This window comes from Acomys minous, assembly GCF_964271855.1.
Source record: "Acomys minous genome assembly, chromosome: 16".
Classification (NCBI taxonomy): Eukaryota; Metazoa; Chordata; class Mammalia; order Rodentia; family Muridae; genus Acomys; species Acomys minous.
Window position 1 is genome coordinate 25,975,369 of NC_140498.1, and position 22,286 is coordinate 25,997,654.

The window sequence follows — 22,286 nt, forward strand, 5'->3', positions numbered from 1 at the left end:
CCCTGAGTGTTGGGGTTACAGATGTGTGCCACCATGCCTGGTTTACAGCATAATCTTAAAGGGTTTTTCTGAGAGGAGAGCATAGCAAAATATAGAGATAAAGTATTTTTAAGAATAGGTGTAGAGTGGAGTTTAGATATACGGTATTTGGGAGTCATTTGTCTATGTGGTAGCAGTTGTTACAATTTGTAAGACTTTGGAAATCAAGTTCGCCAATTTTTTTGGCCATTGATGTGTACTGAGGCCAAGCTGCTGTAATAAGATCTGTGTTCACGGAGGTAGAGAGAGAGGGTTGCAAAATGTTAACGCTGTGGGGGCTCTTCCTATAAGCTCCAAGAGCTCCGAGAGCAGAAGCTGCTGGCCGGAACCAGAGACAGCCAGGAGAGTGCACGGGGAAAGGGAGCCAGTAAGTGTCTCTAGTAGAGAGACCCATACCAGTGTGGACAACCAGAGCCGAGGGAGAAAGTTGTCCTCGTGGTGGGAGCCTCAAGGGTGTAGAAGTAGGCTCCAGGAGCCACAGAGACACTTATGGCACAGGACAAGGTGAGGAAAGGATAAAGGACAAGGAAAAACAACCAGGAGCGCCACCCAAGGAAGGTGTCCAACACTGTAGAAGCCACAAAGGTGTAGAAAAGCTGCAGGACTTAGCAGGCAGTTCCTAGGGGGAGGGGAAAGGAACAAAGTATAGAGCCAGGAAGGCACAGAGAGAGGGAGGAAGGGAGGGAGGGAGGGAGGGAGAGAGACAGACAGAAAATATTATCAAAATTGGCTAGTCAGCTGGCAAGATGGCTCAGTCAGGAAAGATACTTGCCACCAAGTCTGACACCCTGACGTCAACTCCTGGGACCCACATGGTAAGAGAGATCTGACTCCTACAGATTGTCCTCTGTCTGCACATGTGGACACACACACACACACACACACACACACACACACACACGAGGGTAAGATGGCTCAATAGGCAACATCATTTGCAGCCACGCACCCTACATGGTGGAGAGCTCTAACCCAGGTGGGCAGTCTGACCCCAGTGCATCAGAACGAGCAACATTAAATCTCAGTAGTGTGGAGTCAGAAGTATATACCAATTTTTTGAAAAAACATATATAAAATTAGTTGTTGCTCCACCAGTGTGCTAGCTAATGAGATTGCTTCTGTCCAGGCCTTGGAAGACAGCTTCCACATGGGCAGCCATTGCGTGGTCCCAAGCAGGAGATGCCGAGTGGAGATGATGGTGTCTGTCATAGTGTCCTAGTGCTATAAAGAGACACGGTGACAAAAGCAACTCATATAAAGGGAAACATTTCATAGGGGCTGGCTTACAGTTTCAGAGGTCTAGTCCATTGTCATCATGGTGGGAAGCATGATGGAGTGCAGGCAGACATAGTCCTGGTGATGGAGCTGAGAGTTCATCCTCATCAGCAGGCATCAGGAAGAGAGAGCAAGCCACTGGAGCCTGGCTTGAGCATTTGAAATCCCAAAGCTCATCCCCAGAGAGACACTTCCTCCAAGGTCAAGGTCAAGTGGCTGCCACTCCCTAATGACCAAGCACTCAATATACGAGCCTATGGGGGCCATTCCTATTCAAGCCAGTGTCCTTGCCCCAATGGTGTGACCATTAGGTTCCAGCCAGCAACCATGAGCCTCTGCCAGCTACACGCATACATGAGGGACAAGCAGTGTTTTAAAACCACTGTGGGTGCTCAGGTTTGTCTCACTCCAAGATTCAGTTAAGCAAAGGATGCAGTGTTTTGTTTTGCTTTGCTTTTTGTTTTAAAACAAGGTTTCTGTGTAGCTCTGACTGTCCTGAAACTATGTAGACTAGGTTGGCCTTGAACTCAAGAGAACTGCCTGTTTCTGATTCCCAAGTACTTGGATTAAAGGCATGCGTCATCACCACCTGTCTAAAGGGATACAGTTTTAATTATATGTTCAAAGGCTGCTGAAAGGCTCACTGCCTTGGCAATGTGCTAGATAAAGTGAATCTGGCACTCAGGCCTTCTTTACAGCAGAATGAGATCCTATAGGCAACAGATTTCAGCAAGCTGCCCTATAGGTACTCTATTCTAGTTATCGAGGTACACATGCCAGAGATGACTCCCAACTTTACCTGCAGGGTTTTTCCTTCAACAGAGCACCAGTAATATTCCTGAACATGTACCTTCCACAGGAACACTGAAAACCATGAAATTCCCGATCAGATCAGCTACGTAATAGTAACTTCACCACCACTAGGGGGAGCCATCTGCTTTACTTTCTAACATGCTCTCTAACTGTAGCTGGACACACCAACCCAGAGAATCTCAACTGCATTTTACAACCTCCCAGCTGGATGATTCAGTAGTTTTTAAGGGACAACCGGAAATGGGTTGGGGGGGGGGGCAGTGTTCTTAGGTTGTTTCCTTGTTTTTCCAAAAGTACTTCTGAAACAGGCCTGAGTATGCTACCACCAGGGTTTAAGACTCACAGCACCAGGCCAGGCTTAGCTGTGCACGCCTTTAATCCCAGCACTCGAGTGGCAGAAGCAGGTAGATCGCTGTGAGTTCGAGGCCAGCCTGGTCTACAAAGCAAGTTTAGGACAGCCAAGGCTACACAGAGAAACCCTGTCTTGAAAAAATGAGGAGGAAGAGGAGGAGGAGGAAAAGAAGAAGAAGAAGAAGAAGGAGAAGAAAGAGAAGGAGAAGGAGAAGGAGAAGAAGAAGGAAAGATTCACCTTACCGAGGATGGGGCAGAAGGGGCAGAGGGTGAGGAATGCTGGGAAGCACTGTTTACTGGACAGAACGCGGTGGCTGCACTCATGACTTTACTATGGTTATGGTCACCGCACAAGACAGGCAATGCTAATTAGACCCAGTTGGTTAGAGAGAAAAGTAAAGAGAGGATGTGAGGTGGGGCACCTTAGGGAGCGGGAGGTGGGAGCTGAGATGTGTATGATCAAGATACACCGCTTGCATGTATGAAATTCAAAGAATAGGTTAAAGATGTACTATTAAAAACATTTCACTAATCCTGGTACACGCCTTTAACCCCAGCACTCGGGACGGAGAGGCCGGTGGATCTCATGTAAGCAGCTGGTCTACATTTGGAGTTCCAGGCCACCCAAGGATACACAGCACAAACCCGTCTCAAACACATCGACCAACTGGACCTTCTCAAAGCATTCTGACATTTGCAGAGCATGTGTGGGGAGAGAACACACACTGTCTCTGAGTTAAAAGAGAAACTGCACGGAAGGGAATCTCCACAGAACACTTGTAGTGTAAACACGTCACAGGACACATCAGCTATCTTCAAATTTAAATTTATTAAGACATTCAGCTATGTCTGTCAGTCTACATCCAAATTTGCTACTAAAAACAAAAGAAAACCACATCCCACATTAGGAATACCAAGTCTGAAATACACTTTTTTTTTGAGCCAAGCTTATTGTATAAATAAATGACTAGTTTCTTTTCATATCAAAATCCCATAAAAAATTACATTCCCCCCTCCCCAGTTCTACCTGTAGCCATGATGAATGTAAAAATTTAAATATGACACATCCTTGTCAAAGAAAGTGTGCAAAGTGTATTAACAGCTTCAAAAGTGGCATTTGCAGAGTGGGATCATACAGTTAAGTACTCATTCCCAAAATGCAGACGTTGCCATAATTTAACACTGCTTTTGATTCAGTTTCGAGAATTAAACATTACACAGGATTGAACAGTACACTCAGGGCCTTTATCAGTGCCCTAAAGCCCCTCCCACTTTGGCCTCCTTTGTTAAAGTGGACTCCAAAGTGTTCACTAGAGTTTTAGTTTACTTCACACAGCCAACAAAGTATACGATATATTAACAAAAGTTCCATATACATCAAAGTAATGAGGACTCCAGCATCAAGTTCAAGAGTCTCAGGAGACATGAATGCACCCGCAAGGCCCAGTGCCCACCCACCCCTTCTCTGAAGCACGTCACGATGAACTCGTGCCTCCATCTTAGAGTGCAGTCAGTGCTTCTACATCTTTGACTTCACTGCAGAGCTGTAGAAAACTCCAGAATCATTTGGTGGTTCCAATCAACTGAGGGAAAGGGGAGCAGAGAAAAGCGCCGGTCAATCGTGCCCACCGGAAGGGAAAAGCCAGCTCCACCTCAGCCTTCCTCTTCCCGCGCTGACCTCCACATCTTCATCATCTTAGCCCATCAAACACTCAGACCTGATTTCATTATCCCTCGCAAATCAGGGGCCGCTCCTCAAGTTGCTGAGGTTGAATTTTCTTGGCAAACCTTTACAAAACATCAGCATGGAACGTATAAATACATTTTGATTAGTGTGCACTTCGAAATTCCTCCTACAACACAAAGTGGGGTGGCGAGCGCGTGGCGCCCACTGAGTGCCCCTGGAGGAGATCCGTGGAATGTCACGTTCCTGCCTCATCCTGTCCTATGTTCACTCCTTAGATCTGAGTGTGGACTCCCCCTTGGGCGGCCTTCTCCACAGTACGGAGCTCCAAGGCTGTTTCTCCTCTAGGCGGACTCAACAGGGCACGCATCACCTTTTGTGCTCCGAGGATCCTCTCCGGGGTCAGCAGCCCCTTCCTGGCTGGCTGAGCTTCTGCTGTGCTCACTACTGTCCCCAGAACCTTCCCGTGTCCCTGGCCCTGGTGGCCGCTCATGGTCCGGCGGCTCAGGACCTTCCTGACGTACAGCATTCTGCTCAGCCCCTGCAGGAGGCTGTGGGGCCACTTCTGTCCCCAGTCCGGGAAGCTGAGAGGAGTTTTTGAGATGGCAGTGACACAGAGGGCAGGTATCCTGGACGTACAACCATTTCTTAAGACATCCTGCATGGAAGAAATGACTGCAAGGTGTGATCACAGCAGATTTCATGTCCTAAAAGAAAGGCCAAAAGAGGATCCTCAGAAACATCAACCATGTCAACCATTTTAATGCTACCCCTACAAACTCTGACTTCACCATCTCTTTGCAGCACAAATGGAAACCCTGAAGCACAGAACTGACAATTGTCTGGCTTTGCTAACAAAGCTGCCATCAGAGGTGCCTTACACAGAGATGTAAGAGCCACTGTGGATGGTGAGACAAAGTGGAGCTAGGAAGGAACTGTATTCTAAACACTAAATGCAAAGGTTGCAGTATGCTGTACAAGGATGTGAGCCATTGGTATAAGACAAGAATAATTATAACGTCAGAAAGTCTAATGCAGACGGGGCTTTTCCACAACTGTGCACCAGCGCAGCTAAAGACTACTCCATGATGACACTTTATGCAAGGAGACAAAACTCAGCCACAGAACACCAGAGTGTTGGCAAGGAAGTGGCAATTGTATCAGAGCCAGTTTACAGACACTTAAAATTGCTCTGTGTTAAGCCAGCGCTCCTCAGAGTTTCACACCATTCCTGGGCTGCTCCAGACCTACTGAGTTAGAAAACCTGAACCCAGAACCATAAATCTATACTTTGAACAAGTCCCTCATGTGGCTTTCAGGAGCTCAAGTTTGACAAACAGGAATAGTGACACCCTCTTTTGGTATTAGTGTTCCTTAGAGAGGGAGGGCCTAAGACAGGAATGTACAATTCCTGGATTTTCAACCAGTTTAACATCCACAAGGAAGTGTGAACATCCCCCAAATTCCTTGCCAAGAACTGGTAACACTGGGGGGTGAGGGGGGGTGGGGGTGCTGCAACTCTGAAGCAGGGAGCCATCCACACAAAAAGCAGCCAGCCAGGAAGCTAAGCAACTCCACTCCTGTATTCCATGTGTGAGCAGCAGGTAGATCCAGCACTTCAAAAAAAGTGATGTGACAACAGGGGACACAAAAAGAGGACTCTCAGACCCCAACACAGGAGATTTAGAGACTGGCTGTAGAAGCTGGCTGCGCCAAACTTGGTTTTTCTGTGCTTTGTTCTGGGCATGGAGAGGCTACAAAAGACATGGAGTCCACTTCCGGGACGGAGAGGATTATGGGCAGGCCACATGCCTGCCTTAGTACTCAAGAGTTGGCTAGCACACCCTTTAAAAAGTGGAAGCTTTATGTTACTGTGGGGGGAAAAAGTGTATCACTGGTAGTTTTATATATACACACACATAAACACCTACCCACAAAATCTGAGCTATGAGGCAGCCCAGCAGGAAAAACATTTCTGCACACACACACTGTCACTATCTGTAGCTATCTGCCACCAGCCTACACTTGCAGTGATTTTTACACAGGGCCTGGTTGCAGCTGTTGCCAGGTAATTTTGCCCACACCTCCACCAGTGTAGCTTAATGCTAAGTGCTGCTGCTCAGTCCCCGTGACAGGTGACTCGGGACCCAACTCTAGGCTTTATAGATTTCCAGAATGACTTAAGCTCTCTTAAGCCTTCCTGTACTATAGGGCAACCATCATCTCGATATGAAGCAAGAGTCATATGGACGGCAGGCAGGCAGGCAGTCTGTCCTTCCTCAGCAGCACTCTCACAGGCTGCCTCTACCAACACTCCCCAGACCCCACAGGACTGAAATTCTCTGATAGTGAGCCGTGTTCATTTGCCACTGGCATTAAGTCCAGACACTTCTTCCCCACCCAGAAGATATTAGGAAGAGTCAAAATCTTGGCACACCACTTTTCAGAAGTCGCTGACTCCTGGTAGCTAGGATATATTCAATCATACATGTATGTGAACATTGTGCCTGTGTGTGTAGTCAGCAGTAAATATAAAATACGCCTAACCTGTTTTTCCTTTATTTATGGGTGAGCAATAATGTTGAAAACAGTAATAATTAGAACTTGAAAGACTATATTAAAACTGAACTTAGACATAAAAAATGGATGTATTTATATTAGGTCTTTAAGAATCTAATCTACGAGCCCCATCATTTTTTTTCCAAGTCCAGAAGTTAACTGGGCCTGAGAATTTACATTGAAACTGGTTCGTGCTGTGCTTGCCCAGGGCCACCCCAGCGAGCCCACCCGGCGACTCCCTCCGAGCAGGTCACCTGGTAACAGATGGCGCAGATGTCGTTGTGCTTCTCAAGCTGCTCCTTTGTAGCGATGGGGAGAGACTTAATCTTATTCACGGCGTCCCTGCGGAGGAGGAAGCTCTTCCAGCCCAGCTGGGCGCGGAGCCACACGTTGTAATAGGAATGGATGAAGATGATCATGGAGCCCATCACGGTCCACTCGCCAAAGATGGTCTCTGAGACGCCATAGGCCACCACACAGAGAGCCACGAGAAACTCCAGCAGGCGGTAGGTGCCGTTCACGTAGTAGATGACATCATCCATGTTTTCCACAGGCTCTTTGCGGAATTCCTCCACCATAAACAAGACGTAAATAAAAAGTGTTCCCAGAACCTGGGGGTGGGGGTGGGGGAGGGAGAATTACGTATGCTATGATAGAATGTGATGGTAAGAAAAAAATTCTTCAAATGATTCGATGAACCAGTCTCCTCAGGCGCACCCTACCCGCTCAGTTTCCCCTTGACCTTCCTCATCCGCCTGCTCCTCCAAAGCTTTCCCTTGTACAAGGACCAGCATGGAAAGCACCATGTCCAGGACCGTTTCCTTCTACCTCTTACTGACCAGCAGCAGAGTCCTCTGTGAGCACAAGAGGCTCATGTGTGGGCAAGGCTGTTCATATGTATGAAATACATGTCTGTGTGGTACATACATTAGCTATATGTTTATGCATATATCATGTGTGTGCATTGTGTGAGTTTTGAGTAAGCCTTTACTTGGAAAGGCCCATTCTCAACATGCTCCAGGATACTTCAGTGCTACGGTTTTTTTTTATCAGCTTAGGATTTATAAGATAATCCTATATTATTACCATTTTGAAAAGCAAAAGCGAAAGGCTTAATTACATTGTTCTTTTTTTAATGCACCTTTTGCCAAGATGGCATCAGAAATACAGAAGCAGGCCTCTAGGCCTCCCGATGCCAGAAGGCAGGCTCTCAAGGCCAAGAAAGTAGGCGGCGATGGAAGGCAGGCAGCCCCGATGCTCCTGCGTACAGCTTGTCCAGGAGAAACAAGCTTGAGCCCTGGGCCCCACACGGAGCCAGCACCGAGTCAGTGTGAGGACGCTGGAAGGCAGGGGGCACTGTGTTCCCTATGGATGTCAGGGCTGACAAGCACCAGAGCAGACTGGCTGTGAAAAACCTCTGACACTGACATGTCCGAAGTCAACACCCTGCTCAGTCTGGACTGAGAGAAGGCGGTGTGTGTTCACTGGGTCATAACTATCATGAAGCAGATATTGCCATCAAGAGTGGGGTCACCTAAACTCAGTCCAGCTGGCTGACTCTACATACAATCTTTTTCACCACAATAAAAGCAAAGCGTTTATCTCACTCCCACAAATGGAGAGCACGCGGCTAGGCAGAACTCACTAAAACAAGTGTCTTGATGGTGTGCGAGCTTCGTGTTTATAATCATAGAGGTTTTCACAAGCCACTTGGCTCACATGAATGCAGTATGCTCTAGGCGACAGCGAAGCGATGGCTGCCTGAAGCCCTCACTCACCTGGAGAAGCTCCGACTCCTCCCCTAGGAAGAACTACAAGCAAGCGGGTGGCCCAGGGTCAGTGTGCGGCTCACCTGGAGGGAGGTAAGGATGCTGCTGGAGATGATGATGAGAAGCCAGAAGTCCATGTGGAAGAACTGGCAGATCATGTAGGCCATGTATGCAGGGAACACGAGGAGGAACAAGCAGAGGCTCACAGCGCGGAAGTGTTTCCACAAACTCCTGGAAAGACACAAGAGTCTCTCAGAGTCAAGCCCTCCACTAACTGCTTCCTCCGCAGAGTGGAGAGAGTACGACGGCTGCTCCTTCATTCTGACTCACTCTGGGTGAGTTACTGGTCTCTTGTGACTGTTCCCACTCACTGGAGCCACTGCTGGCCATTTACTACCGAGGACCACTGAGGGTAGGGAGCACCTAATAGTCCACCTCTGTTTTCCTCCCACACCTGAGGGCAGCTTCTGTCTTGGCTGTGCTGCTGCTGCCATGAGTACCAACTCCAAATGACGGCCTAGACCCGAGGCAAGGCTTCTCCCCTAAGGTCTGGTATAGGAAGGAACAAGTCTGGTTCACCATCTTGAAGGGACACAGAGCCACACCTGCTGGTCAGCGCTTGTATTGCAAGCAGGGGATTTTTTTTCCCCCTCATTTTTTACAAACCTTCTACAGTGTTCTAGCATTTCCATTAATATGCTAGTTAATTAATGTATTCTTAAAACGACACCTCCAGAAGGCTGGAGAGATGGCTCAGTGGTTAAGAGCACTGTCTGCTCTTCCAGAGGTCCTGAGTTCAATTCCCAGAAACCACATAGTGGCTCACAACCATCTATACTGGCATCTGATGCCTTCTTCTGTCATGCAGATAGCACTCATATACATAAAATAAATATTAAAAAAAAAAAAGACACCTCCAGAAACAACAAAGTTATTGACTGTAGCTAGGCCAAAGCACCCTGATTTTTATCTCTGGGCAATGGCTCTTTAGCTGAGCCCCCCTTACACCCCCGATGTGCTTGATGGACAAACCTTGAACTTCAAGAGCAAATCCCCAGAAAGTGTAGTTAACTTCGAACACCGAGCACTGAGACTAAGACCTGGAGAGACACTGACCAGACTTTTTCAGCTACAGCACTTTAAGAGAACTTTACAAAATGTCTGCCTGTGCAGATGACAGGAACTGAAGCAAAGCAGACAAACTGTAACTAAAATGCTAATTTGAATTATCTTACAAATCTGCTCTCACAAGTCTACCTCCCAAGTTATTGCTTTCTCCAAGCAATAACTCCAAAGGTAGTTCTAGAACCAATCATCAAAATGTGGGTAAAATGCTGGGAAAAAATAGTGACACTGAATTTTAACCAGTCTTTTATGGACTTTCTTGTATAAACTACAAGGCAAAATAGTATTGTTAGTTTGGTGTAGTTGTTTTAGGTACCAGGTATTGAACTAAAGGCTCCAAACCTCCTAAGCAAGTTCTCTACCACTAAACCAAGTATTTTGCATCCCAGTATGCAAAGCAATGTCTTTGAAGAAATAATAGTTTGGGTTTTAGGTCTTAAAAGATTTTTCTAGGGCTACAGCCTCTGCTTCATCAGCTCAGTCGTTAGAGCGCTCGGCTAACTCCTATGGGAAAAGCCTGCTGGGGCAGCATGTCTGTAATCTCAGTGCAGCAGATATAGAGACAAGAGGAGCCTCAAGACTAGACAGACAGCGACTCAGCCAGTCAGTGAGCTCCACGTTCATCAAGAGACCCTAACTCAGTATCACCCTCTGACACACAGACACATACACAGACAGACAGACACACACATGCTCACTCTGATCCAACTTCAACTTCTGGCCTCCACACATGTGAATGCATACCTGCACTCACCCCACCGAAGAATACACAATATTTTTAAATAATAAAATTAGATTTTAATTTAGGATAATTTAAAATTTCCTAATACTAGATGTACGCAGATTCAGCGCCTACTTTTACTTGGTCCCATATGGTATCAAGAATCTCCATTAGCCCATCCCTCCAGATGTTACAACTTCCTAAAACACCACCAAAGGAAGCTGCAATTCTGTAAGTATCTGTGTTTATGAACCCAATCCTTTCTTCTTCACTTGTGCTTTCCCATAATGCTTTTTCACCTTTAACTAGCATTACATAGGGTAAAATCACACATTATGTCATACATTTACTGTGTTGCTCTTATGCCTCAAAACCTGAAATACAAAGTACATTAAATGTCTCTGAACAAAGAGTTTCTTTCTTCATAGTTTCTGATGTGATTTTTAACTATAGAAATCCTAAAGAGAAAGCTAAAACCAATTAGGAAAGTGAAACAGAGGCTGAGGAGATGCTAAAGCGTGGCCGTGCAAGTCTGAGAACTACAGTACAGATCCCCAGGGTCCATGCGGGGCGGCTGCTTTTGTTCACGGTGTTCAGGAGATGAAGAGCCGACTGGCCAAGGCAAGTGGACCAACTAGAGTAACTCAATCCTGAAGCTCTGGTTCAGTCAGACTCTGCATCAGTTAGTGAGGTGGACAATGACTGAGGAACACACCCAGCACCCATTTCTGGCCCCAACATACACACATGCACACAAACAACAAAGAAGACACAATGCCAAAAACCTCCTATCGAAAAGTAAACACCCAAGTGAACAGCAAGTTTGCATCCATTTGTCACCTTTAAACAACCCTCCAGTCTGCAGGCAGTATGCGGGAGGAGATGACATTAACTGAATCAGAGAAGATGATGGTGATCCTTACTTGTCTCTAGATGCTCCCAGCGCCAAAACAATGGGATCTGCGATCTCTAACATGGACTGCAGGATTGAGGCAACGACGATGAAGAGGATGATGCTGAGCAGGAACGCACGGTGGACCACCTGAAGTTCTATGAGCCCGGTCTGCACCGCCAGGATCAAGAGGGTGACTCCTTCTGTCATGCCCCTGTCAGGCAGACATGTGCAGAAGTAAATTCATCTTCCAGCCATCGCTGAACTCCAAGACCACACTTCAAAGGCTTTGTTGGCTGACTGCATATTTTTAAAACCTATTCTGACATTTCAGGCTAAATCTTATCTGTGTACAAAGTGACTGCATGTTCCACTGCAGCAGTGAGCTGGTACACGTTGATGTACACACATCCTTACATGTTCAAAGGGACACTGTTAGCATCGCATCAAATAGAAGAAAGAAAAGAACTTCTAAAATAAATAAAGCAGCCAATAACTGAGACAACTCCTGCTGCAGCTCACGGAGAGCCAATGGAGTCTGAAGACTTACAGCATCAGTTCTCTACTAGCCACATAACACTCACACATGTAAAGGTATTTATTTCAAAAATTTGTTTTGGAGAAAAAATATTTTTCTCCTCTATTTGGAGAAGAAAATATCCTTTTAAAAAGACAATACATAGAAGACAGAATACACAAAGACAAATCTTCTTGTAATTTAGTTTTCATGTGGAATAATATATACCAGGTCACAAGACTTTATGATATTCTATTGGTTTGGTTCAAAAAAAAAAAAAAACAAACCAAACCTCACATGCATATTTTTTCATTTTGAAAACGTTAGAAAACACTTCAAAGTGTGAAGACACTGCATAGTACAGTGAAATGCGCAAGAAAGTGAGCATAATAGTTTTGAGAAAATGTACACAGGTAAAGTTTTTATGGGGAAAACCTGCTAATAAATCAGTGAATACTGAGGTATAATGTACAAACCAGTCAGCTTAATAATCCTACTGGTAAGAATTTACTTTACAGATGACCTATACAAAATTAAAATTATGGTAAAAGAAAACACAGCAATAGTGGGATATGCTATTTAACATCGCATAGGCACCCAGCAAGACCAGAGCTCTGAAAAGCTATGGGGCCAGTGACCTCGTGTCTTCAACGAGTAAAATATGGCAGAAAAATGAGAAACATCAGGAATCTAAGTATTAAGGAGGCTTTAAAAACAGGTCAAGTGCAACATGGGTCTCATTTGAATCTTATTTGAGCAAAATATTAAAAAAATCTTATAGAGGAATTTGAATAATTGGATGTGATATCAAAGGCTCTTGTATTAGAAATGATGATTTGACCCTAGCTGTACCTTTGTGAAAACATTTACAGATGGTGCTGGAGGGATGGCTCAGTGGTTAGGAGCACTGGCCTATCTTCCAGAGGACCAGGGTCCAACTCACAGAACACACACGGTGGCCTACAGCTGTCTGTCATTCCAGGCCCAGGGGACAGACCCCTCTTCTGCCCTTTTCAGTTATCAGACATATACATGTCACACAGACCATGCATATAAAAAATTTTTTTTAATTACACATTGAAGCTTTTAGGAGCAGAATTATGATACTTGTATCTGGGCTTTTCTCCAAGGATGTTCAGTTAGGAAGAAAGGTTAATTGTTCTGCATTTTCATCAGTCAAGTCATCCTTTGATAGTTCATAAGGTTTACTAATAAATTATGTATACACACACACACACACACACACACACACACAAACAAAAAGTCCTTAGAATAAAGTATCAAATAGAAATCAGATCTTAACAGAGTACATGCTTCAAATGGAAAAAGCAAGCTTTCTGAATTCTTAAAATCTAGAAAAGCACAATATCCAATATTGTCATAATACATATGTATATAAGTAAAATATATTTTAAGAATTGGAATTTAGTTACTTCAGCCCCAATATTGCCATTAATTTTTTTAAAATCCTATAAACCTTAATTTATCTAAAAAAAAAAAAAAAGACATTCATGACCGTTACTATAGTTAAGGTTCGGACCGTAAGTGAGCAGCTCACCTGTTCATGGCAGGATCGTTCATGAAGGCTCGGTATCCCTGCAGGTAGAACTTGCATAGTGTCAGAACGCCCAAGGCAACAAAAGACACGGTGAAGACCAAGCCCAGAAGGGAGTAGGGCGTGCTGCAGCACTCGGCAATGCTGGAGGATGAGAAGGGGCAGGCTGAGCTCTCTATTTGTAGAAAAAACATCTTAACCCTTTACACATCTAGAGTTTGATTAGATCATCAACAGTCGTGTAGAGCCAAGCTTGAGCAGCTTCACCCATCACCCCATAAACAAGTTAACTTTTCATTTTGCTTTTATTAGTTATTTATTTGGGCAGGATCTCACTATGTACCCTTGGGTGCTTGAAATTCCAAGATCCACCTGCCTCTGCCTATAGAGTGCTGGGATTAAAGGAGTATACCACCATGCCTGGCAACCGTAAATAATTTAAGCCATTTTGCCACCTGCCATTCTTAACTAAAAATCTTCTACCTCTTCAGCAAATATCTAGTATGCAGTAACACATCTCAGCAGGGTGTTTACTTTTTATTATCTGTTACCTTCAAATGCAGGAAATTTCAAAGAGTATCTCAGTCACACCTCCACAACCATACGGTTTCCCATGATGCTAAATATTCCAAAGTAACTTGCAGTTATGGCAACTGCTGGCCAAAGAGCTCAGCTTTCTGAGCTGAGAAGACAAGTACGGCTCAGGTAGGTACCTGTCAAACTCCTAACCTGACCAATCGTTATCGAGCAAGGACCACACAAGTACAGCAGTATCAATCTCACTATGGTGGCAGCAAATTTTAACTTAATTTGGGTATAGATAAAAGAATTTCACTTTCAACAGCTACTTTACAAGCCTACCCAGGGATAGAGTCAAGATCATTTAAAGACTGTTACAATTTTAATAAATTTAAAAAAAATATCAAACTTTGATTAACATAAAAATAAACATTAAGCTTATTTAATATTGAACTGGTCATTAAAAATGTATCTGGTTTTGTTAACATTACATGTTTACAGAAGCTACTAATAATTAAAACACCTCATTTTTACAGTGTACACCTAAGCACACATATGTGCGTGCGCGCAGACACACACACAGGACCTGAGTTCAGATCCCAGCGCCCACGTAAAGTGTTGGGTGTGGCTGTGTGCACCTGCAACCCCAGCAGGGAGGGGAGAGGGGAAACAGAGACAGGAGGATGACCACTAAGTCCTGCCAACTAGGAGCCTAGCTCCAGGTTCACGTAGAGACCCTGTCTCAAGGTAACAAGGCAGAGAATGATGCAGCAGGACATCCAACACCCTTCTCTGCATGTGCACACTGACACACGTGTGCACACACCAACACATACATCAACACAGGTGTTTGAATTCTTTGGGGCTGAACAGTACAGTTTTAGGATACAGTCATTTTACCAATTATTTTATTATCTCAGTACTAAGCAAAACATGAAGACTATGAAGATATGGTCCAAGTACACAGGACAGCCACAGGTGCTGAACTGAGACTGAGTCTGAGTGACAACTATGCCTCTTGTCACAGTGTTGCCAGGGAGATGCTCTCCCGCAGTCTCCTCACTATAAATAGAAAATGGCAGTAAAGGTCCTTGTCCCTCAAGGTAGCTGGAAAGGCTAAATGGGAGGGAAAGTGCTTAGCATGTGCATGCACTAAACACTCAACAGGACTGTCATTTTAGTAACATAGCCACAAGTCACTTGCTGTACCCTGGTCCCCACGGCAACTGTACACCCCACCACACTTCAGTCCACACATGCCTTTCCTGCCAGACCTGGCCCCCACGGCTGAAAACCCTAGCTTTATGAAATACAGCCCTGTGACACTGCTAAAAGTAGCCCGCACACCTGACTTCCGGGGCCCAAGTTCTCTCCCGGGGGGTGAACTACCTTGTCAGGAAAAGGAAGAGAAGCCTCTCCCGGGATGCAGGCTGATCTCGGGTGCCGAAGTAGGAGTAGATCTGAAGAGCAAACAACACAAGCCAGAAGACCATGAAGAGCACGGGGACGACCAGCTGGTTCCAGAGCGACATTCCCAGGGCCAGAAGGCCGTACACCTCCACTACCTGAAGAGGAGAGAGGCGAAGCTGCCTTAGATCTCATGTCCTTCAAGTTAAGCAGCTCCTTCCTCCTGCAGGCTTGCTCCCACTCAACTCCCTCAAGGTGGATGCAGAATAAACAAGTTTCACATGTACTGAATTTGTGTGCACGGGTTAGCAACAGCACACTGCCCCAGTATTTGAGAGAGAAGGTGGTCGGATGCAAACCAAAACACCTCAATGGAGGTTTTGAAGAAATCTGGTTTACAAGCATGTCTAATCAAGATAACCAGAATGAGTGTGAAAACCAAACTGATTAAGGAAACGGGTGGAGAGCGGGGCTTAAGACATGGCTCTGAGGTGAAGAACACTGGCTGCTCTTCCAGAAACCCCAGGTTCCATTCCCAGAACCACACGGCAGCTTACAACTTTCTGTGACTCCATCTCTAGGGGATCTAATGCCCTCTTCTGGCTTCCAAGGGCACCAGACACACAGGCGGTGCATAACATACATGCAAACAAACACTCATACACATAAATTAAATAATAAATCTTTTAAGAAGGAATTGCTCAGGGATTATTCATGAATGTCACAGTTGTGACGGAGTCCTTCCTTTCTGTTGTCCTCATTAGGAGCAAAGGTAACTTATTAGCATGTATGTCCATTGACAGACAGACTCCCCTTGCTCCTCCCATATGTTCAAAGCACCATTCTCAATTTATTTGCTATGCCAAATTCATTACTACCAAGAAAAGGGTACACCTTTAAAAGCTACCAACCTCAGAGCTCACAAAGTTTCCCAGTTTATAAATCATCTCTCTTAAACCTCTTAACAGCAATTACTCATTGCTAAATGGATTACTGAGGAGTACATATGAGAGAAAACATGTAAGCAAGCTCCCAGAGTCCCGAGGTCAGGCACCAGACGCAGGTGAGCTGGCAGCACTGGGACAGGTGGCCTGCCAGCCCTTAACTCAGCAGCCAAAGGCATCTCTTGATGTGAAGCTGGGAAATTTCAATGAAATAGAAAGAGCTTGAGGTGTGATGTTAAAACATACTCACACTCACTTTCAGCTTTGGCCCCCAAAATATATATATGTGTGTGTGTGTGTGTGTGTGTGTGTGTGTGTGCGCGCGCGCGTGCGTGTACGCGCGCAAGCTTGCATGAGTGAGTACCGTACACATGCAGGGGCCCACAAGGCCACAAGAGGGCATCAGATTCCCTGGAACTGGAGTTGCAGGTATGTGGGCTACCGCGCACGTGTGTGCTGGATCTGAGCTGGGTCTTATGCAAGAGCACTGAGCTCTGTTAACTGCAGAGTCATTGTTCCAGCCTCATACTTACTATTTTCTTACACTTAAATTTTCATCAGTAAAATATTCTTTTCTATAAACTAGTCACAATTAATTTCTATTTTTCCCATTTAGAAAATATCTACGTAAACTGTTTAGCTAGCTGTAACATTACTGTTACAGGCCAACTTATCACAAGTAGACAGTAGGCTGCCTCTTTTCCACTCAAGAACAGATCACATAAAAGTCTGACATTTTCCATTTCTTGCTAATCCAATTCTTAGGCAATTCTCAGGTCACAAATTCTATAACCTATAATGTATATTCACCCGTCTTACCCTAGTGATATGTGAATCACATAGCAACCAGTGGAGTGACCATGACCTTGAGAAATAGAGACACTGTCTTATGGCCATTAAATATTTAATATAAATAAAGGTTTACAAAATGGCCACTCTCTGATATAAAGTAGAATGCTCCATATCACAACGACCGAAGATAAAATGCAGGTCTTGAGTTGACCCGCCCCCCTCATCCTAAATACAAACACAGCCCTTCCCCACGAGGTAGCTCTGCACTGAGTGTGTGCAAATCTCTCTTCTTTGAAACCTCTACTTCTGGGAGACCACCCAAGTTAATGACTGTGTATGAGGAAAGAGGAGAGAATCAGGCTAAGGCCCAGGGATTAAAGAATAGTACTCCAAGATCTGCTGGCAGATCACATGACAGCACCTCTCCCCCAGGGGTATTAATCTGGTCCAATCCATGTAAGAGTCTCCTGTACATGAGAGTGCCACACACAGCCAAGAGGTGAAAGAGAACAGCCCAGTCTCTTCATTTACCATGACACTTATCAATTCGCTCAAACAGAAGCACTTCTCTAAATGTGTAATCTGGGAATCATCCATCCTGGGGCAAAGGCTAAGAGGAGAAGGCAATCACAAGCAGCATGTTCCTTGTGGCAGCCTTGGACACGGCTTCTAAACTCGGGCCGGCAAACCGGAACTCCAAGCCTCCTAGCTTCCAGGTTTAAACAGGCTAGGTGAACAGAGGGAAGAAACTGCCAACACAGGAAGACTAGAGTCAGAGGAGGCCTGCCTGTTGGGTATTTGATTTTTCTTATTTTTTTTCTTTAGTATAATAGCCAGGACATAATGCATACTCCCTGCCTGGCACAGAGCTAGCCTGAACCTCACAGCTACCCCACCAGAGAGTACAGAGAAGTAACTACGCCAAGGCATACAGGTCAAGGGCAGCCTCGGGGTAGGAGCCTGAATACCCTGCACTCAGACAATCATCCCTTTATTCCCCCCTCCTAGCAGTGAACTGGCTGCTCCCAACAGGGTGAGAGAGAGTATACTTTAATCTGTGGGGAGGTGTCACCACCAGCCACAGCTGGAATTAAAGTAAACTAGTCTTCACAGAAAAACGTACCAGCCCGCATGCGCCCAGAGCTCTTACCTGCACCAACTCCCTATACGCTGACTTGGCGAGGTTATACGGTACTAAAAGATTAGACCCTAGAAAATACAAGACTTCCAATCCTGTAAAAATCATAGCGAATTTGTTGATGATGACGATGGTCTCCAGAGGGACAAGGCAGAGTCGTGCCAGCAGAGGAAGCATGTGCGCTGAGAAGAGCCAGATCTGCTTTGTCTTCATGACGCAGGAGCACAGGGTGCACACCACTAACTGACCTGAAATGGGGAGCAGACGGCATTTAATCCTGAGCCTTTGGACCCACAAAGAAAAGCAACGGATTATGATGATGATGATGATGATGACACTATAAGGCCAGCTTTGTTGTCAAGCTTGATGATCTAAGTTAGATCCTCAGGCCATCATGGCGGAATGAGAGAACTCCCAAAGCAAATTGCCCTCAGACATGAGTGTGCTCACCTCTCTCCCCAATTCTGTCAAACAAACACACACACATACACACACACACACACACACACACACACACACACACACACACAGTAAAAGAACAAAAAAGATTACAGATAACATAGCTTTTGATAACTCTGGAAGAAGTCTGAAGACCCTGGAGCAATATTTTAAATCAGATTTTAATTGCATCTGGATGCAATTACACATTTGCATGATCTGTGAACTTAGAATACTTACTCCCTAAAGATAATTCAGAAAAAAACCCAAAAACTCACTATAGTTCTTAATCACATTTGTGATGGCTTGCGCAACAGAGAAAGGATTTTTAAACATCAACTTCAATGTCACAGCAACTCAGCTGCTGCTTTTCACGCAGTTTCTCTTTCAAAGGTATTTGGTACTGAGTATTCTGCACTACACATAAAAAAAAAGCATAAGGCCCAAGATAAAGGCTGTCCAGCCATCGCCCCTCCTCGACAAGATGCCAAGTGCACTGAGGCACTCAATCTCTAACTAAACCATGGAACCTCCCAAATAACCGATCCTGAGAGTTAAGGCTGGAAAGTTTGCACACTTGGGTCTTCTCAGAGGCTGCGGATGACCACAGTCATGGTTGGAAGAAGTGCAGTGAGAGGGCAAAACCCTTCAGTCTCTTCTGCTCCCACCACCCACAGCAGCACTAGCAGCTACCCAACCACCAAGAAAGTTGAACATGAAGCCTACTGCACAACAGCTTGTGATGCTCACTGTGCGACAGCACGAACATACTCATTACCTGTCCAGGTTACTCTGTATATGAGTAGATAGTAGTAGCTTGGCTGCTTTAAATTTTTTTTTACTTTACTGTTTATGTTACGTGCATGTTCACATACATGTGTGTGTGTGTGCGCGCGTGTGTGCATGAGGGAGCCAGAGAGGGAGTCAGAACCCTCATAGCTGGAGTTAGACTTCCAAGACTGTAGTAAGCAGCGAGATGTGGTGCTGGGAATCGACTCCTCTGCAAGAGCAGCAAGTGCTCTGGACCCCTGAGCCAACATTCTCTAGCCCCTAATTATACACCACTCTTTTGTATAATGATCAAAGTGTTTGAATTGTTTTGCAATCAACTTCTTCACTTTATACCCTGTTAGTACAGGTCTACACTAGAGCAGTTAGTGTTATTACCATGAGGCGCATTATGTTGAGTATGTTGGCATTTAGCCTTTTCTCCAAGTCAGATAATTGTGAATTGCTCGCAGGAATAAGCATACACACTTGCATTTTTATAATATACTTCAGCAAGCTTACACTGGGAACGTTTCCTAATATTCACTTAGGTTAAATCCCCAAAGTAGATCAGTCTTACTGTGTCACCCAGGCTCACTTTACATTCAGGATAGTCCCGCCTGAGTCTTCCCGGATGCACCAGGACCTCAGGTGTACACTAGAAGCCTGACAGGAAAAAAGCTTATGGGCTATGACATACGCCGTCAGATGAACTATTAGAACAAAACCCTCCTCCAACAGCATAAACGCTCCATCTGAGAAACGAACAGAAAGGAGAGACAAGAAAGAGCCAATAAGACAAGTCAGCCTGAGACAGAAGGAACACTGAACAAAAATTAAAATGTGAAACAGGTTGGAGACAGAGCTGATGAATCGGAAGGCAAAACCAAAGCACAACTCCTTCAAAGACACGAATGAGAAGACACAGAGAGAGGGAAAGCTCTAGAAAGGAGAATGCACACAGTGGAGCAGGTGGCTCTACAGAAGGAAGTGCACACGGCAGGGAAGGGGGGGTCACCAGGAACTGAAGGGGCCTGGGGCCAACGGGGCAGGCGGAGAAGCTGCAGGAGGAAACTCACTCTCATCATGAAAGCAGCCTATTTCTGATGATGAGATTGAGTGCATTGCTTTTGTTAAATTACTCAGAATCAGAAAGTGAAAGCAGAAAAACCAACACTGCAAGGAAGTGCTTTGGTGGTGAGACACCCTGCCCTGTTTCTCTTCAGTGGGCTCAGCGCTGTGCTGTGCTGCCTGTATTGCCCAGGTCAGCATGACAGAAAGTTCCCCGCCCCCAGCTCTGAAGTTCCTGCATCCAGGCCAGCACAGGCAGGGCTTACTTCAGCACTGCAGACACTTCCCATGCCTTCTTTCAGAGACCATGACGCAGAAGGCATTTTCTCAGGACTATTTACCCTGCTTCTGCAAGGAAATCACAGTAGAATCCCCCTGCAACTCGAGTGAGCTGGTCCTTCTACGATGCCTAAGCCAGGGGGTAAGGCTGGTAAACTGGCATCACCCTGTACTCTGTACTCTCTGGATTCAGGATTCCACAATGAGAAATGACTCCAGGAAGGTTGCAACCTCCAAGAAATCATGGCACATTTAAGTGTCTTTGGTTTTTTTGTTTTGGGGTTTTGCTGTTGTTAGTTTCTTTGGTTTCTGGTGGCAGTGGTGGTTGGTTTTAGCACACCATGGCTGCTTTTGTGTGGATTTCTTAGTTCTCTTCTTGCAGTGCTGGGAATGGAAGCCAGGGTCTTGTCCTGTTGGGCTAACAGTTCTACCATGGAGCTGTATCTCTAATCCAAAGATTTAGTATTTTACTGAAACAAAAGCAGGAATTTCCTTTAAAAATCAATGAGAAGACAAACACTTGAATATAGCGTGGATATCATTTTATTTCCTCACCAACTAACCCTTAGTTAAGTAAGAATATAACCAGGCCAGCCTGGACCAGAGCAAAGAGACTGCCTCACATAACTAAACAATGGAAACAGAAAAAGAGGAAGAGGGGGGTGGGGGAAGAGAAGGAGATGAGAAAGGAGGGTAAGGAGGGGGGACAGAAGAGAGGAGGAGAAGGAGGTCAGAGAGAGGACACAGTTGAGGCCTCCCCTCCTCTGCTAACATAAACAACCTACAACTGGCTGGGCAGGAAGAGCGCTGCCTGCGGCTCCTTCTGTGACTCTGTGGTGTGGTGGGGGAAGTGGGTCAACTCCTGTTTGGAGTGTGGCTGAGCTCATGTTGTTTTTGGTGCCCTTTGAACTGAACAGGCCAAACTGGTCTTCCTCCTAAGACTGTCCTCGTCTCTAGGACTTCCTCCAGCACCCCGCTGCCGGATAAGGAAGAGCTACTGGCAGGTTTTGGCACTGATACTGTGAAGTTCAAGAGAAAATCCCAGACGGGCTTCTCGCCACCCTTCCCCAGGCTTCCTCGGCCTTCCCAACTCAGACTATGCAGGGAAAACCATGCAAGGAATTTTCACTCCACACTCAAAAGCTCAACAGGCCCATTGCTGGCCTTGGATGTCACATCAGGAGCAGGAGAGGAGCTACATATAGAATGTGCATTTTCTCCAGGAGCCTCCTTTCAAAAATAGGAAAGAGGTAAGATCAAGTAAAAATATATTTTAGATAACCAAACATACCTAAATTAGCACTTACTAGAGATTAAAAAGATGTCTTATACCCTTTTGCACTAAGTAAAACTTGAGTGTGTTCTGCACACAGAGCACATCGTAATGTGGAAGAGTATCATTTCCATGTGTGGAAGGCATGTGTAGCTAGGTTCTGGATTGCAGAACTTTAGTTGATACAGCCTGGATCAGTTCCCAGATACACAGCTCTCTCCATGGTCCATCTCCGAGTCGTCTCTGTGCGAAGAGCTGGGCAATCACATCAGAAGACCTCTTGCTCTTCAGACAGTTCCCTCTCTTTACTATTGTCTTACAGGAGGTGTGGCCTGAGAGTCAGTTCCCGCACTTCCTGTT

The 22,286-nt window shown here is 45.4% G+C and overlaps 1 protein-coding gene across 3 annotated transcripts in view; it reads right to left on the bottom strand.

Moving 5' to 3' along the window:
• Positions 1-3,285: 3,285 nt before the first annotated feature.
• RNF145 (ring finger protein 145) overlaps positions 3,286-22,286 on the bottom strand; it is a 42,883-nt gene continuing 23,882 nt past the window's right edge. For all 3 annotated transcript variants that reach the window (XM_084763843.1, XM_084763842.1, XM_084763841.1), the window contains exons 5-11: positions 18,110-18,345; positions 15,206-15,381; positions 13,301-13,441; positions 11,257-11,439; positions 8,571-8,718; positions 6,973-7,329; positions 3,286-4,866 (exon numbers count right to left, since the gene is read on the bottom strand). In XM_084763843.1, the coding sequence (XP_084619969.1) occupies positions 4,504-4,866; positions 6,973-7,329; positions 8,571-8,718; positions 11,257-11,439; positions 13,301-13,441; positions 15,206-15,381; positions 18,110-18,345 (1,604 nt within the window). In that variant the 3' untranslated portion in view covers positions 3,286-4,503. The remainder of the gene's footprint in view (positions 4,867-6,972; positions 7,330-8,570; positions 8,719-11,256; positions 11,440-13,300; positions 13,442-15,205; positions 15,382-18,109; positions 18,346-22,286) is intronic.